This window comes from Cherax quadricarinatus, chromosome 19 (genome assembly GCF_038502225.1).
Source record: "Cherax quadricarinatus isolate ZL_2023a chromosome 19, ASM3850222v1, whole genome shotgun sequence".
Lineage (NCBI taxonomy): Eukaryota > Metazoa > Arthropoda > Malacostraca > Decapoda > Parastacidae > Cherax > Cherax quadricarinatus.
The window spans coordinates 36075650-36092066 of record NC_091310.1 but is presented as its reverse complement, the minus strand read 5'-3'; the positions used below and the strand labels follow the sequence as shown (position 1 = coordinate 36092066).

Genomic DNA, 16417 nt, shown 5'->3' with positions numbered 1-16417 from the left:
AAAATATACCAACAGCCTTCAGTTTAAGTTTCTGCTTTCAGTCTTTTTAACATTGTCATCTATATGTATTACAGTAAGTAAAAAAAAAAAAATTCCTTTTTATTATGCTAATAAAATTTATATACGTACTACATGGATTCCTTGCATTCAATAAACATGTTTTCCAAGTTACAGGGCTATGACCTTTAAATGGAAAAAAATGAAAGAACTTTATTGGCTGTTGAGTGTTCAAAATTTGTATGTAATTCACAGTAAAGAATTAAAATAAATTACAAGGTTATCATATGGTATTCATCTTTGGCGTCTGAGCTTCCGAAACTTCCTTAGAAAGTGCAAAGTATCTGTATACCCATAATGATAATATTGATTAAGTACATATGGAGGTGGAGGCATTAGAGTTCTATACAGGCGTACTACATTAGCATAAGAGAGATTCATGCCATGGTTTGCCCACTTCAGCTGTCCTAAACTGTGGTGTTCTTTAGGAGATATATCTGCATATCCACTATAGGGACTAATAGAAATATTATTAGAACCAACTACTGGTTGTTTGTTAGTATAACCACCATCCATGTATCTTTCACCATATAATTTGGGTGGGTGTATTCCAGAGAAGCCCAAGATGAAGCATGAGCATCGCAGAGTCTGAATAAGATCGTCCCGAGACTCCCACTCTGAGAATATCACATTAGACATGTCGTGAACCCGAGTAACTGACACATAAAGTCTGCCACTTGCTCTGATGTGAGCATCTGAGGGTAATGACTCCAGTCCTGCATTCAAATAATCTTCAAATTTAAATCCTGGGGTAAAGACTCCCATTTTCCATTTGCGAGCCTCAACTGCAGTGCGGAGAAAGCCATTCCTAACACCTTTAAGAGGCACATCACACACCACTGATGCTCCAAGCAAGGCTCCTGCTGATGCTCCAGCAATAACAGCACTGTGTAAGAATCTTGGAGAGTACATTTTTAGACAGTCCAGTGCTCCAATAACGTACACGCCTAAGAAGCCACATCCAGACAGCGATACACATCGATTCCTAAAATACGATGAAGGAATTTTGTACCTAATGGGTTAAGCTTTTTAAACTATAACTGAATTAAGAGTTTTGATATAAAAATATCTAAAGCTGGATATCTGATGAACTTGATTACAGATGAAAATTAAGCAGTTCTCATCTAACAAAGTTACTTCTTACCAGAAATGAACCTTAAATGGGATATATTAAGGGCAAAACTATTTAGTGAATGTAAGATGTTTAATGAATTACTATTACATCATTCAATCAGCCAGGCTCAGATGAGTGCTACTCTCTGATTCCTGGGAAAGGGTATACACTCTCAGAATTTCTGAGTCTTAGTTCAAACATGGGCCATGTGTAGCTTTCTTATTTGTTTTCCCATATTCTAACATAAGTTTAAGAGGAAGACTAATATCATAGAAATAAAAACTGATGCTATATTTTGAGGCAGGTGGCATGACTACAGCATTAATTCTAGCTGCTGCTAACCTCTAAGCTACAGCAAATTTGATCTTTGTTTTTACATTTTAGACCCAAAAATTTTCCACTTGATCATAATGGACCTGTATGAAACATATCGGATAAAACTGACAAAGCCTCAGCAAATCCCCTGCAAGGAGGTGTCTGGCAAAACTATTAGTGCAGCAGACTGTGTCACATGGCATCTGGTCAATCTTACCATTAATGAAGCAGACCAAGTCTACTTCATTGAAGGTTTATCCAGCCTGGCTTGTGTCCAAAACTAGTCTGTTTTCATTGTTCCTGGGCAGCAAGGCAGGGTTTTATTGTCTGAGGGCAGTCCCTAATCTACACACTGTTTTAACAGATTACTAGCATGTGAGATACAGAAGCGAATATAGAAGAGACTCAATGAAACAAATAGAAATAATTTGCCAATATCTGTCGTCCAGATATCTTCAAGAGGAAAATGGACAAGTTTCTGTAGAAAGTGCCAAATCAGCCAGATTATGATGGCTTTCTAGACTTGAAGGTCTGGGGAAGCAACAGTCTGGTGCATCAGGCAGCCAATAGGGAAGTCTGATCTGAGGCCAGACCACAGAAGACCTCCCAAAATCTGTCTCAGGTATATCATCAGCATGTGACATTCATGGTATTGTGATTTTTTTAACTACTCAAAATAAAGATAAGCTTCATTTCTATTCTAAATTACAGAATTTAATTTATACTCTCACAGCAAGTAGAAAAAGGGATATAATAACAAAAAATCTTTGACAATTTAACTTTTATGATTGGCAAACACAGCACCTTAATGATGCTGACAAAATGCTCATCTAAAATGTCTTTCAAACAGTATCTGGTTGTTTTATTCAGCCAGCACTGCTATCTTATCCCTTACTCATGTGTCCAACAAATAATATATAGACCAATCTGATACATTCTAGGCTTATCAACTTTTAATTTAATCACAAACTAATTATTCAAGGTTTCATTACTTCCCATGAATGCACTACACTGTTCACAAAAAATCTTGCCAGTCACTTGTAGCATTTATATTCAAAAAAAGCAACTTTAGACTACTCACTTTTATAAAAATAGTTTTAATAATATATTGCATATACTGTATATTCAAAACTGAAAAATGTATTCTCATATTTTTGTATTATATACTAATTAAGGTCACATTTTAAAGTGTAATATATTGTAGTACATGGATACATCCACAAACCAAATATAAAACATGCCATGCACACAGCTAATGGGTATATATGATGAATGAAAGAAATATTTTGTTAGACTCAAGACCTGAAGTGTAATGCATTCCCTAAAAGTACAGTATATAGAAATGATCTGACTTAAAGGCTACTGTCTGTATTGACAGCAGTGCCTTTAAATACTTTGTCCTTGTATTTTGTATTTTTTCACATTTTCTCATGTAAATACAATGAATATAGCAAAATAAAATCTTGTGATCTTGTTAAATGGCACATGAGTAAAAATGACTTCACATGATTTTTAGGATATTTCACTATCATATTAAATAGCTTCACTGTTTCAATATGTTAACAGCAGCTATTGCAACAGCTCCAAAAGTGATAAGTGCAATCTAATCTTTCATTGTCTCACTCTGTATCCCATTACCTTGTACTCCACCTTGTCCTTGTGTATCACATGATTTTTAGGATATTTCACTCTATTAACCCTTTCAGGGTCGGTCCCGCTGTAACATGGCTTTGAAGCTGGTCCCAGAGTACAGCACCGTGAACTCAGCTCACTCAGATAAGCTGCGAGTGGTAAATTTGGGACTAGATATGAGAGAATGGGTCAGTGCAGTAAGTGTGCACCATATAAAAAAATCCTGTAACACACAATGCATGAGAAAAAAAATGCGACCATGTTATTGGTTTAAAACAGCGACTTTGCGGTGTATTTTCATATGGTTTTTATGGTTATATTCTCAGTTTGTTGGTCTCATTTGATAGAATGTTACAGAAATAGAGATGATTTTGGTTGGTTTCAGGACTGAAAGTAGCTTGAAATTGAGCTCAAAGTAGTGGAAATGTTCTATTTTTGCCAATATTCCAGAGTACACAAATGATGTCACTTGTACAATACGAGTCCAACTGGCCAGTCTAATACACATTTAGGAATGCACTGACATTATTTATACAATTATTACAATAATGCAGAAGTCTGCATAACAGTAAATCTACCATTTTTTGTGTGAATAAAAATTCAAAATGGAAAGCAAACATAATATAAGAGGGGCCTAGAGACTTGACTAATGAACAGAGAAAATGTTATTTTAGTGCCAGGAATGTCTGCACTGCTTATTCTGGACCATATTTTGAAATTGGCATTTCTTGAATTTTGTGTGAAACTAGACAATTTACCAATTTCTGATCACTTTATTGGGTAATTTAAATAGTTGGATAGGGAAGTTTCTTGTAGTACTCAATCAATAGAATGGAAGGCATACTAGTGAAATAACTAAGAATTTGGTCAACTGGAACAATGAAATTGGCCTAAAATCAGACTCAAAGTGGATGAAATCACCAATGCATAAATATTGCTGACACAGCAAAATTAGCAAAAGCATAATTTCATCAGTTTTCCATCAAATTTTGTACTTACTGTTTTATTACCTTCAGAAAAAGATTCTCTACTATTTCATAATAGTAGAGGTGATAAGTTCAATCTAATCTTTCACTCTGTACCCCAGTATCTCGTACTCCATCCTGTCCATGTGTATCTGGGTTGCATTACAAATTTCTCACCAGGCTTTTTTTTTCTAATAATTTATTCTAAAGAAGGCCATAAGTCTGAATGTTTAGTTATATTTATGATGATAACATGTATACTCTAGTTACATAGCAAAACCTAAAAGGGCAACTGTTTACAAAATAAGCAATGGTCAGACTTTTGCAATTTATTAACCATTTAACTCTTGGCTGTCGGGCCTTTCCTCTCCCCCCTCCCCCCAATCCTCTTGATGTCTTCCTTCATATAATTTTGCTTTGTATATTTCTTTGAAACATGTTTTGTAAATCTATGGGATAAGCATTTATACATACAGTATTTTAGGAGTCAAAATGCCAAGGAATGGTATGAAATTTAGAGGATTTTAAGGTAGGGGCAGACATAAATTTAAAGATAAAAAAAATAATTGAAGACAGTAACAGTTAAAAGAGGAGTAAAGAGATACAACATATCGTATTACAAAAAGTGACCATACATACACATATACATAGTGCCAAGTGCAAGGAATAACAATGACAGTAAAAACATTGTAAATAAACTAACATTATAGTGTCAGCAAAAAAACCTTGCCCCTACCCTGTCTTACACAAAAATTTAACTTTGAATGCCAAAAAAATTTCAATAACCTTAACTTTAATATTTTGTTATCTTCCCCTTGACTTTACTGATATCTTGTATGCACCTGGCCATCGAGTCTTCTAAGGATAAAATATAAACAATATCCATAGTGATCCACATCTTCATCAGCTCCTCCTTCAACTTTGGCACAGATGAGGTGCCTCACTTCTTTAAGTAACCCTTTGACTGTCAAAACCCCAAATCCTGAAGTGTCTCCTGGTGTCGAAAAATAATAAAAAAAAAAAAAAAAAATCTTATGAAAATGTTAAGATTATTTTTCTGATTGTTTTAATCCCCCAAAAAAGTTTTTGCCATCAGTACTTACCGAGATATAGAGGCATAAAGTTGGCAGAAAATGAGCCGCATATGGCAACAGCGGCGACTGCTGCTCACCCAGTAAACTTTGGTTTACTTGTATTCGAAGGTTTCTTGTTTTTTTCACTATTTTATTTTTTCACATAACTTATGTGGCCTGTGAGACCAAAGTATGGTGCAATGTTCATATATACATTCATTGAATGTAACACAATTATAGCAAAAACACTAGTATCATCATATTGTTTACAAAACTTATTTACACAAACAAACAATATAAAAAAATTTTTATTATGATTGTTCTATAATATATATATACATATGTACAATCACTGGACACTTTCCTAGAACTGCTGCAGCTTGTGGAATTCTTTGAAACATGGGTGTATGCACAATGGTGTTTTACACTCCTCACACATAAAACGAGTGTCTCTGCATTTTTGTGGGAGTTTTGTGGTATGTACACAGGCATAACACCTCTTCTGAGCATTTTTCTTGAAAACAGTAGCAGGCAATGGTATGGGGCAGTGATCACCAGGCCTCAGACGAGATGGCACGTGTTGATAATTTTGTGGGCGCTGTTCTATATCAAGTGTTGTTCCTTGGTACTTGAATATTATTTGTCTGATAACTGACAAACAAAATCCACCATATTTGGGTTTGCTGTTGGTCTTCAACATATACATATTATAAGCATTCAGCATGGAAATGTCAAGAAGATGGAAAAAGAGTTTTATGTACCACTTATAACTCCTGCGAACACAATCAGCAAACCCAATCTGCATATCACATTTGTCCACTAAGTGCATATTGAGGTTGTAATCCATCACAGCTGCAGGTTTTACAATGGGTTCACTGGTCTCTATTCTGCTTGCCAGTGTCTGCCATTTCGTGTCAGTGAACTGATGCCAACAATGTGACATCACATTTGTCATGCCACCGAAATGCCATGATGTCACTGGCAGCAAACACCTGAACATCACCTCTAAGAGTGCCAGCATTGAACCTAGGCATATGCTTACAATTTCCACGCACTGTGCCACACACATCTGTCATGTTCACTTGCAAGAAATCACTGAGTAAAGGGCTTGTGTACCAGTTGTCAGTATATAAAATATGCCCCTTACCAAGATATGGTTCCATCATTGTTCTAACCACATCACCAGAGATACCCAGTAACTTCCTGGTATCTTGCAATGTATTACTGCCAGTGTACACAATTATATCCAAAACCAGACCACTTTTGCAATCACACAGTACAAATAACTTTATACCAAAGTGTTTCCTCTTGCTTGGTATGCACTGCTTGAATGACAGTCTGCCTTTGAACAAAATCAAAAACAAGCTTCCTGAAGGAATAAAAATACATACGGCACTTTTGTTTCAGGTAAATAACACATTCCTGATCTTATATAACCTGCCGCTTCTGTCAGGCCTTGTTTTGTCTGAGAAGTGTAACATACGTAATAGTAGCACAAATCTATTCACTGGTATAAGTGCCACCAAAAGCTGGGGTTGAAATCAGGCGGTCTATCAACCAGTATGTGTTGACACTGTGCTTATACACATGTGGCATAAGCATTATTGTGGCAAAGAACAGATACATCTCTGTCACAGTTGTGTCCTTCCACTGGTGTAGGCATGATCTTGATGAAAGAACTGTGGTGTTTGCCATCGTGTACTCAAAGTAAGTATTGCTTTCCCTGACAATAATGTCCATCAGGGGTTCATCGAAGAATAACTGAAAGCATTCCAGTTCAGTACCATTGTTCCCAAGTGTACGTGATGGCCGTATTCCACTTTGCATTTCATCAAAGTGATGGGGATTGGGAACAAAATTGTCACCTTGCTGCTAATCCCAGATGCGGTCTGCTGGTGAGTACTGGATATTTACAGGTTGTGGTTGTGGATGTTGTGGGAGTGTGGGGTTGGTTGTGGCTGTGCTGAGTTAGCAGCGTGGGTAGTAGCGTGGCCCGCTGCTGGTGCCACATGACTCATGCCACCACCACTATCACCACCACCACCTGCTGCCTCACTCACATCATTCATCCCCATTGTAACAATATCGTCATCTTCACTATCAGTTCGTGGTGTAGGGCCATGGGATGTACTCCGAGATTTACTCCTTTCCCTTGGAACAACATATGACACACTACCAGAATGCATGCTACGTCATATATACTGCCGTTTCACTGACATATTCACAGCACAATCAAAAACAAAATAACACAATGGAGTGAATGAAACCAAAAATTCACCAATAAGTCTTGAAAAATGACTACTCACTGCCACTGTTGCATGTGCACTAAGGATGCTGCCTCACACTCCAGGCATGTACACACTTACTAAATGCACTAAACATAAACAAAACACAGTGGATGGTGTACACTAGCAAAATATCTTGCCCCTTTTGATCCTTGGAAAGTCTGGATGCAGGGGGCAAGGTGTTTTTGCTGACACTGTAGAGTACACAGTAAATACAGGGGTTCACAGAATAGTCACATATGTCTCTCATTCATATCAACATCTTTTCCATAACTTTTGTCTCAAGTTGAGGAAACAAGACTGTCAACATGGAAAGAGCAAGTGCCACACTGCGGTGCCATCCGCTGATGCATGTTTACGTTTTTTTTTTTTGAAGTTCAACATATAAAGTTTTGTCTACTTAAAAGTTCAGTGATATATTCCCAAGCCAATTTTTTTTGTTTTGTAAATATTTTCAGCGATTAGATGTCTTGGATTAATGAGTAATAATACTATCAATATTAATACTGTAATATGTAATAATATTAATAAATAATAAATCAGAATTAAATAATAAAATATTAATTAATAAATTAATACTAAATAAATATTAATAAATTATTAATAATAAATCATCATTAATATTTATAAGGGATTATACCATAGTACAGTATATAATACTGTATGGTATATAAATACTGTACTGTCAATAAATTACACACATCTTATATGGGAAAATAAAAATGCTTGAAAATACAGTAGAAGCAGAATAATTAGGATACTAATAGTCTGGGTGGTGCTCAACAGAACCATTGAGAGGTAAGTAATGTTGCAATGTTTTTATGCTAAAATACATAAACATTAGCAATTAAAATGTTTGGAAAAACTCTACTTATACACACAAAAATACAAAAAGCTATGCAAAGTGGGATCATACCTTCCCTAACAGGTGCTGTTATGGGTAAAGTGATATTAGTAAAATTCATCCAAGGAATAGGAATGAAACCTGGCTGGCTAATTTATCAATATACTGTACTGTACTCCCTCAGTGTTCACGAGGAATCTATTCCACGAGCTCTTGAACGATGAATTTCGTGGATATGTAGCTTGGTAAGTATTTTAATGAAAAAAATATGGAAAAATTCCTTACCTCCATGCTCTCTGCACCCAGATATATCATTATTCTAACATTCTGTACTATTATAAATCAGTTGTGGTAAAAAGTTTAGCTAAGTTGAGAAACATACTAGCAAAAGGGAATATAATAACCCATAGCCAAGCTTGTGGATAACACCATACTACTATAAGCAAGTCATAGTTCTGTGAACCAAGGTCACAGATAATATCACAATACAACACTTGTCACAATTGTGTCCAAGCCTGCAGATAATGGCATACTGTAACACCATACTCAAGTCACAGAACCAACAACCCAGCCACTGATAACAGGCAACTGAATACATTGTAAGACAAACCCTGCATATCAACAAATTGCCAAATGTGAAACTCCTGGATAATGAGGGAGTACAATACAGTCTTATGTGTTACACTGTAAATTCTCTATATAGAGCAGAGTATTTCATTAAAAGATATCCTTATAAAATTTTCATTCTCAAAATAAATATTGTGCACACTTACGTATCTGTGAGCCCATAAGCAAGATCCAGCATATCCAGTTCTTCATCAGTACACGGCTCTTCTATTAAATCAAAGTCCTCCTTTTTAAAGATCAGATGACATGTAGAACAAGCCAGAGTACCTTCACATGCACCTGGCAATGAATTACAGTAAGCATTATTAGGAAATATTAGTTGCCACAAACTATTACTATATATTTTAATACATTCTTAAATATTTTATGCTAGATTTCAGAAGTAAAACCATACAATTACATCTCATTAAAAAAATTTTTAGGAAAAAATCCTCTTATGCCTTTTGCTTGTTTCCAAGATGTGTTCTATCCCTGAAACTTTGAAAGCAACCTTTCTAGGTGACAATCAACTAGGTTGCTGTTTCTTGGGGCTTAACATGCCAAGTCATGATATCCTGATAGATTATGGAAGGTATCAAAGGACACTTTTCCTAAGAGGAAGGAGAATGTAATGAAGTTGAGGGTAAAAGTAAAACTGTTGGACATGCCAGCACCTAGTAACTCATATTCCTCAGTAGTTAGATATTATGGCATTAATGAATTGTCAGTCTATTCTGCTTTGTCAAAGGAAAATCTCTACCTGTCAAGGTGAAAAGAGCAGAGTAACATACAGTATATTTTCTGGTGTCTCTTAACCCTTTCACTGTCCAGACCCAAGAAATCAATATTGCTCTTGGTGTCCACTTTAAAAAAATTCTGATATGGTAGAGAACTTTTTTCCGAAGGTAATGACACCAAAAGCATGAAATTTGATAGAAAACTTATGGGATTACACAGGTGCAAATTAAGCAGTCTCAGTGCAATTTGCACACTGGTGATTTCACCCACTTTGAGTCCTATTTTAAGCCAATTCCATTTGACCAAATTCTTAAGCTATTTTGCTAGTATGCCTTCCATTCTATCAACTGAGCATAATGAACCACCTATTCAACTACAGCCTCTCCTCACTTAACGACGGAGTTCCGTTTCTAAGATCATGTCGGTAAACGAATTCGCTAAGTGAGGAGCATATTATATGGTAGTGGGTTCGTGTCAACAAACTTTGATATTGTTTTAATCTCACTTTGTGCCATTTATGAAATTTCTGGTATACTTTTAAATGTTTATACAGTAGTGTACCAAATATTGTAATAAACAGAAGAGAGGAAATCAGCTCTAATATACATTATTTAGGTATGCATATTGGTCAGAGAGCCCGTTGTAAGTCCAAGTCGTCGGTAAACAAGTACGTCACTAAGTGAGGAGAGGCTGTAAATCAAGTGCCCTAAAGTGAGGAGAGGCTGCATTTCAAGTACCCTACTCGGTGGCCTGGTGGCTAAAGCTTCCGCTTCACACACGGAGGACCCGGGTTCGATTCCCGGCGGGTGGAAACATTTCGACACGTTTCCTTACACCTGTTGTCCTGTTCACCTAGCAGCAAATAGGTACCTGGGTGTTAGTCGACTGGTGTGGGTCGCATCCTGGGGGACAAGATTAAGGACCCCAATGGAAATAAGTTAGACAGTCCTCGATGACGCACTGACTTTCTTGGGTTATCCTGGGTGGCTAACCCTACGGGGTTAAAAATCCGAACGAAATCTTATCTTATCTTACTCTTTAAAGTGCACAGAATTCAGTAATTTGGCCAATTTTACACATTCCTGGCACTAAAACATTTTCTCTGTTCATTAGTCACGTCCCCAAGATTCTCCTATAATACACTTGCCAGGTCATCTCATGGAGGAGTGCTCAGTACAACTTTACAAAAATTGTCAGATAGTGCTGATATCCCAACATTTTAAAATTGATTTTTCTCATTTATTATAGAACATCAACTTTCCCAATTCTCCAATATTTTTACTATTTGCATTCTCTTCTGACAGTCCCATCTTAATTCAGATTTTCTAGAAAAAATTAACTGAAATGGATTGAAGGTACTACACCAAAGGTGACTCTTACTATTTTGCTCCCCATAAACTCTTCTGCCATCTGCCTCATCATTGCCATACAGTGCAAACTACCATTGCCATACAGTGCTTTCCGTGAATATAATACCCTAATTATAATGTATAATCCACAGATAATAACTATGTATACATATTAATTATTTTTAAATAATTGTTATATAAGAGGCAGTAAAACTTGTTAAAAGGATTTATCCAATGTAATCATACCCAATAGAGGTGCATGGTATAAAATACCAACACAAGGGGAAAAAGGAGAGACAAATGCTGTATAATGCAATCTTTTACTGACAATGTTTTGCCCATACAGTGGACTCTGTCAAGTCTGTTTGTGACATGATAAAGCCCACTATGTGGGCAAAATACTGTCAAAAAAGGATGGCATTATATTGCATTTGTCTCTTTACCTGGTTATACCTAATTAACATAATTTTCCTCTCTGCTTAGTGTTACTCACTAACTTATAATTGTGCCATGTAACTCACTAGTACATATAACTGCAATAGTGTATCTAATAGCATACAGGAAAATGGGTAAATAAGGGTGCTTGAACACCTCTAATTAATATGCATGCATAAATATTTTCACATGTCTAATAGTAACCTAGGTAGTAGGTTAGTAGACAGCAGCCGCCCAGGGAGGTACTACCGTCCTGCCAAGTGAGTGTAAAACGAAAGCCTGTAATTGTTTTACATGATGGTAGGATTGCTGGTGTCCCTTTTTCTGTCTCATAAACATGCAAGATTTCAGGTACATCTTGCTACTTCTACTTACACTTAGGTCACACTACACATACATGTGCAGTACAAGCATATATGTATATATACTACACACACCTCTCTGGGTTTTCTGCTATTTTCTTTCTAGTTCTTGTTCTTGTTTATTTCCTCTTATCTCCATGGGGAAGTGGAACAGAATTCTTCCTCCGTAAGCTATGCGTGTTGTAAGAGGCGACTAAAATGCCAGGGGCAAGGGGCTAGTAACCCCTTCTCCTGTATATATTACTAAATGTGAAAGGAGAAACTTTTGTTTTTCCTTTTGGGCCAACCCCGCCTCAGTGGGATATGGCCGGTGTGTTGAAAGAAAGAAAGAAAGTCTAATAGTAACTGGGAAATAGAATGTCAAACAGTTCTATAAAATGAATGACAATAATTTTTTTTTTTTAACAAGTCGGCCATCTTCTACTGAGGCAGGGTGACCTAAAAAGAAAGAAAATCCCCAAAAAGGAAATACGTACTTTCATCGTCATTCAACACTTTCACCTCACTCACACATAATCACTGTTTTTGCAAAGGTGCTCAGAATACAACAGTTTAAAAGCATATACAGTGGACCCCCGGTTCACGATATTAATCCGTTCCTGAGAGCTCATCGTAAACCAAAATTATCGGAAAGCGAATCAATAGTCCCCATAAGAAATAATGGAAATCAAATTAATCCGTGCAAGACACCCAAAAGTATGAAAAAAAAAACTTTTACTACATGATATATTAAGTTTAATGCAATATAATAATTACAATAACAATAATAACAATAGAATAATCACAATAGAATAATTGACACTTACCTTTAATGAAGATCTGGTGATGATTGATGGGATGGGAGGAGGGGAGAGTGTCGAAATTTTTAATGTTTAGAAGGGGAATCCCCTTCCATTAGGACTTGAGGTAGCAAGTCCTTTTCCAGGGTTACTTCCCTTCTTCTTTTAATGCCACTAGGACCAGCTTGAGAGTCACTGGACTTTTGTCGCACAACATATCTGTCCATAGAGGCCTGTACCTCTCGTTCCTTTATGACTTTCCTAAAGTGGTTCACAACATTGTCAGTGTACAGGTTGCCAACACGGCTTGCAGTAGCTGTGTCAGGGAGATTTTCATCAAAAAAGGTTTGCACTTCAAGCCACTTTGCACACATTTCCTTAATTTCAATAGTCATTAGCACCCTTGGTCTCGATGGGTTGGCACTAGAAGATTTCTTGGGGCCCATGGTGACTTATTTTGGAGAAACAAGCACCAAAAACAGTGATAATATGGATAATATAGAATGTACCGAATGTATCCTTAGATGCGCGCACACTGGCTGGCTTGTAAACACTGGACACGTCTCGTACGAATTGTATCGCATACCGGGTTTTGTAACGGGAACCGAGGCAAATTTTTTGCGATATAATGCTTCGGATACCAGATTTATCGGATACCGATAGCTTCGCGAACCGGGGTCCACTGTACGTAAAAAGATACACAACATATTCCTCCAAACTGCCAATATCCCAAACCTCTCCTTTAAAGTGCAGGCATTGTACTTCCCATTTCCAGGACTCAAGTCCGGCTATGTACAAATAACCGGTTTCCCTGAATCCCTTCACTAAATATTACCCTGCTCACACTCCAACAGATCGTCAGGTCCCAAATACCATTCGTCTCCATTCACTCCTATCTAACACGCTCACGCATGCTTGCTGGAAGTCCAAGCCCCTCACCCACAAAACCTCCTTTACCCCCTCCCTCCAACCTTTTCGAGGACGACCCCTACCCCGCTTTCCTTCCCCTACAGATTTATACGCTCTCCATGTCATTCTACTTTGATCCATTCTCTCTATGACCAAACCACCTCAACAAACCCTCTTCAGCCCTCTGACTAATACTCTTATTAACTCCACACCTTCTCCTAATTTCCACGCTCTGAATTTTCTGCATATTTACACCACACATTGCCCTTAGACAGGACATCTCCACTGCCTCCAACCGCCTCCTCGCTGCATCATTTACAACCCAAGCTTCACACCCATATAAGAGTGTTGGTACTACTATACTTTCATACATTCCCTTCTTTGCCTCAATAGATAACGTTTTTTTTTGTCTCCACATATACCTCAACGCACCACTCGCCTTTTTTCCTTCATCAATTCTATGATTAACATCATCCTTCATAAATCCATCCGCTGACATGTCAACTCCCAAATATCTGAAAACATTCACTTTTTCCATACTCCTCCTCCCCAATTTGATATCCAATTTTTCTTCATCTAAATCATTTGATACCCTCATCATCTTACTCTTTTCTATGTTTACTTTCAACTTTCTACCTTTACACACACTCTCAAACTCGTCCACTAACCTTTGCAATTTTAATTTAGAATCTCCCATAAGCACAGTATCATCAGCAAAAAGAAACTGTGTCAATTCCCATTTTGTATTTAATTCCCCATAATTTAATCCCACCCCTCTCCCGAACACCCTAGCATTTACTTCTTTTTCAACCCCATCTACAAATATATTAAACAACCATGGTGACATTACACATCCCTGTCTAAGACCTACTTTTACTGGGAAGTAGTCTTCCTCTCTTCTACACACATGACATGACAATAATATGATTGGTAAAAAATTATATTTAGACTTTAGACACTTTAGACACTAATAACAAACAGACAAATGAACAAGCACCACTCTCTCTTAGCTGGAGACTTCAATATCAACCTTGGCCTACCAGATGATCAGCCTGTAACTGATTTCATCAACAATATGAACAACACACTTCTCATACCAACAATAACTAAACCAACCAGTCTGACCGAGAAAAGTGCAACCATAACTGATTATATATGGACCAATAGTATATACTAGCCCCCCTTAAGTCAGGGATAATCACAGACAGCACTACTGACCACTACCCCACCTTCCTCTTAACAAACATAGTAAACCACCACTGGAATACAACAAAATTTCATTTAGACTCCATGACGAGGCCTCAGTAAGTAATTTCACAGCAGAGCTAGAGATGGTTGACTGGCCTACAGAATTCTCCAAAGGCAATGGTATTGATGATTGGACAGACATATTTCTGAATACATTACTTAGACTATACGACAAACATTGTCCTATAAAAACGAAACACATCATGGCTAACTAGCTGCATACTGAAATCCATTGATAAGAAACACCAATATGAAAAGCAATATAGACAGGTACCAACACCCGTGCATGTGATTACTTAGATGGGAATTTCCCAAACTCCTTCTATCTTGCACCTACTGAGCCCACTGAAGTCACCATGATTATTAAGTCACTTAAAAATAATTCAGGGAATCTGTTTCATGTCCCACTATTACCGTACAAGTGAGCAGCCATGTCCTTTTGAATGCTATTTCATTACTTTTTAACAAGTCACTAGAAACTAGCACTTTCCCAACACTACTCAAGACAGCAAGGGTTACACCAATACATAAAGGTGGTGACCCCACAGATGTAAACAACTATAGGCCAATATCAAACTTACCACTGCTATCCAAAATCTCCGAGAAACTCATGCACAAGAGATTATGTTCGTTTATAACAGCACAAAACATACTCAACCCCTGCCAATTTGGCTTCAGAAAAAATAAAAGCACTAATGATGCAATTGTAAAAATGCTAGATCTGCCTTACCCAGCACTGGAAAATAAGGAATATCCATTAGGACTTTTTACTGACCTAAGAAAAGCTTTTGACACAGTAGATCATGGCATCCTACTCCACAAACTTGACCATTATAGTATAAGAGGCCATGCTCTTGCATATTTCAAATCCTACCTTACTAATAGGTATCAGTATGTCACCATTAAAGACACAACCTCATCAAACCATACCCCCGGCCGGGATTGAACCCGCGGTCATAGAGTCTCAAAACTCCAGCCCGTCGCATTAGCCACTAGACCAGCTAGCCACAATAAGATTCATCCAACTAGGTATATTTCTACACCATAGGAAGGTTAGCACAGGCACCTCTGTGACCACAAATGCAAGTTTTTACAGACGAATCTCCAGCTAGCGTGGCCGTGATGAACTCTAGCTCAATCCCAGCCGGGGGTATGGTTTGTTGCAATCGTGTCATTACGATTTCTTGAGTCAACCTCATCAACACGGCCACTTGATACTGGGGTACCACAGGAAGTGTCCTTCATCCCCTGCTCTTCCTCTTATACATCAATGATCTTCCCAATGTATCACATCTGAAACCCATTCTCTTTGCTGACGACATGACTTATGTCATCTCCCAAATCTTGCCACCCTCAACACCATTGTTAACGAGGAGCTACTCAAAATATCTACTTGGATGACAGCCAATAAGCTTACACTTAACACTGACAAAAACCTCCTATATTTTGTTTGGTAACAGAGCAGGTGTTGCACAACTTAACATTAAGACTGACAACACTCTTATTGCCAGAGATAATGAGGGCAAATTCCTAGGCCTGCACCTCGACAGCAACCTGAATTTCAGCACCCATATCCAACACAACAAAAAAAAGTATCCAAAATGGCTGGGATCCTCTCCAAGATACATTACCATGTGCCATAATCAGCCCTTCTCACACTATACACACCTAAACTCAACAAAAAGCCTCAGTAAGAATAATCACAC

At 37.4% G+C, this 16417-nt stretch overlaps 1 protein-coding gene across 4 annotated transcripts in view; it reads right to left on the bottom strand.

Annotated features, from left to right (window-relative positions):
• Window positions 1–16417, bottom strand: part of LOC128688319 (putative uncharacterized protein DDB_G0271606) — a 135959-nt gene that overhangs the window by 77332 nt on the left and 42210 nt on the right. For 3 of the 4 annotated variants that reach the window (XM_070086652.1, XM_070086654.1, XM_070086655.1), the window contains one exon: window positions 9059–9191. In XM_070086652.1, the coding sequence (XP_069942753.1) occupies window positions 9059–9191 (133 nt within the window). Of the gene's footprint in view, window positions 1–4; window positions 1043–9058; window positions 9192–16417 lie in introns of those variants that run through there. The other variant, XM_070086653.1, reaches the window with a different exon arrangement.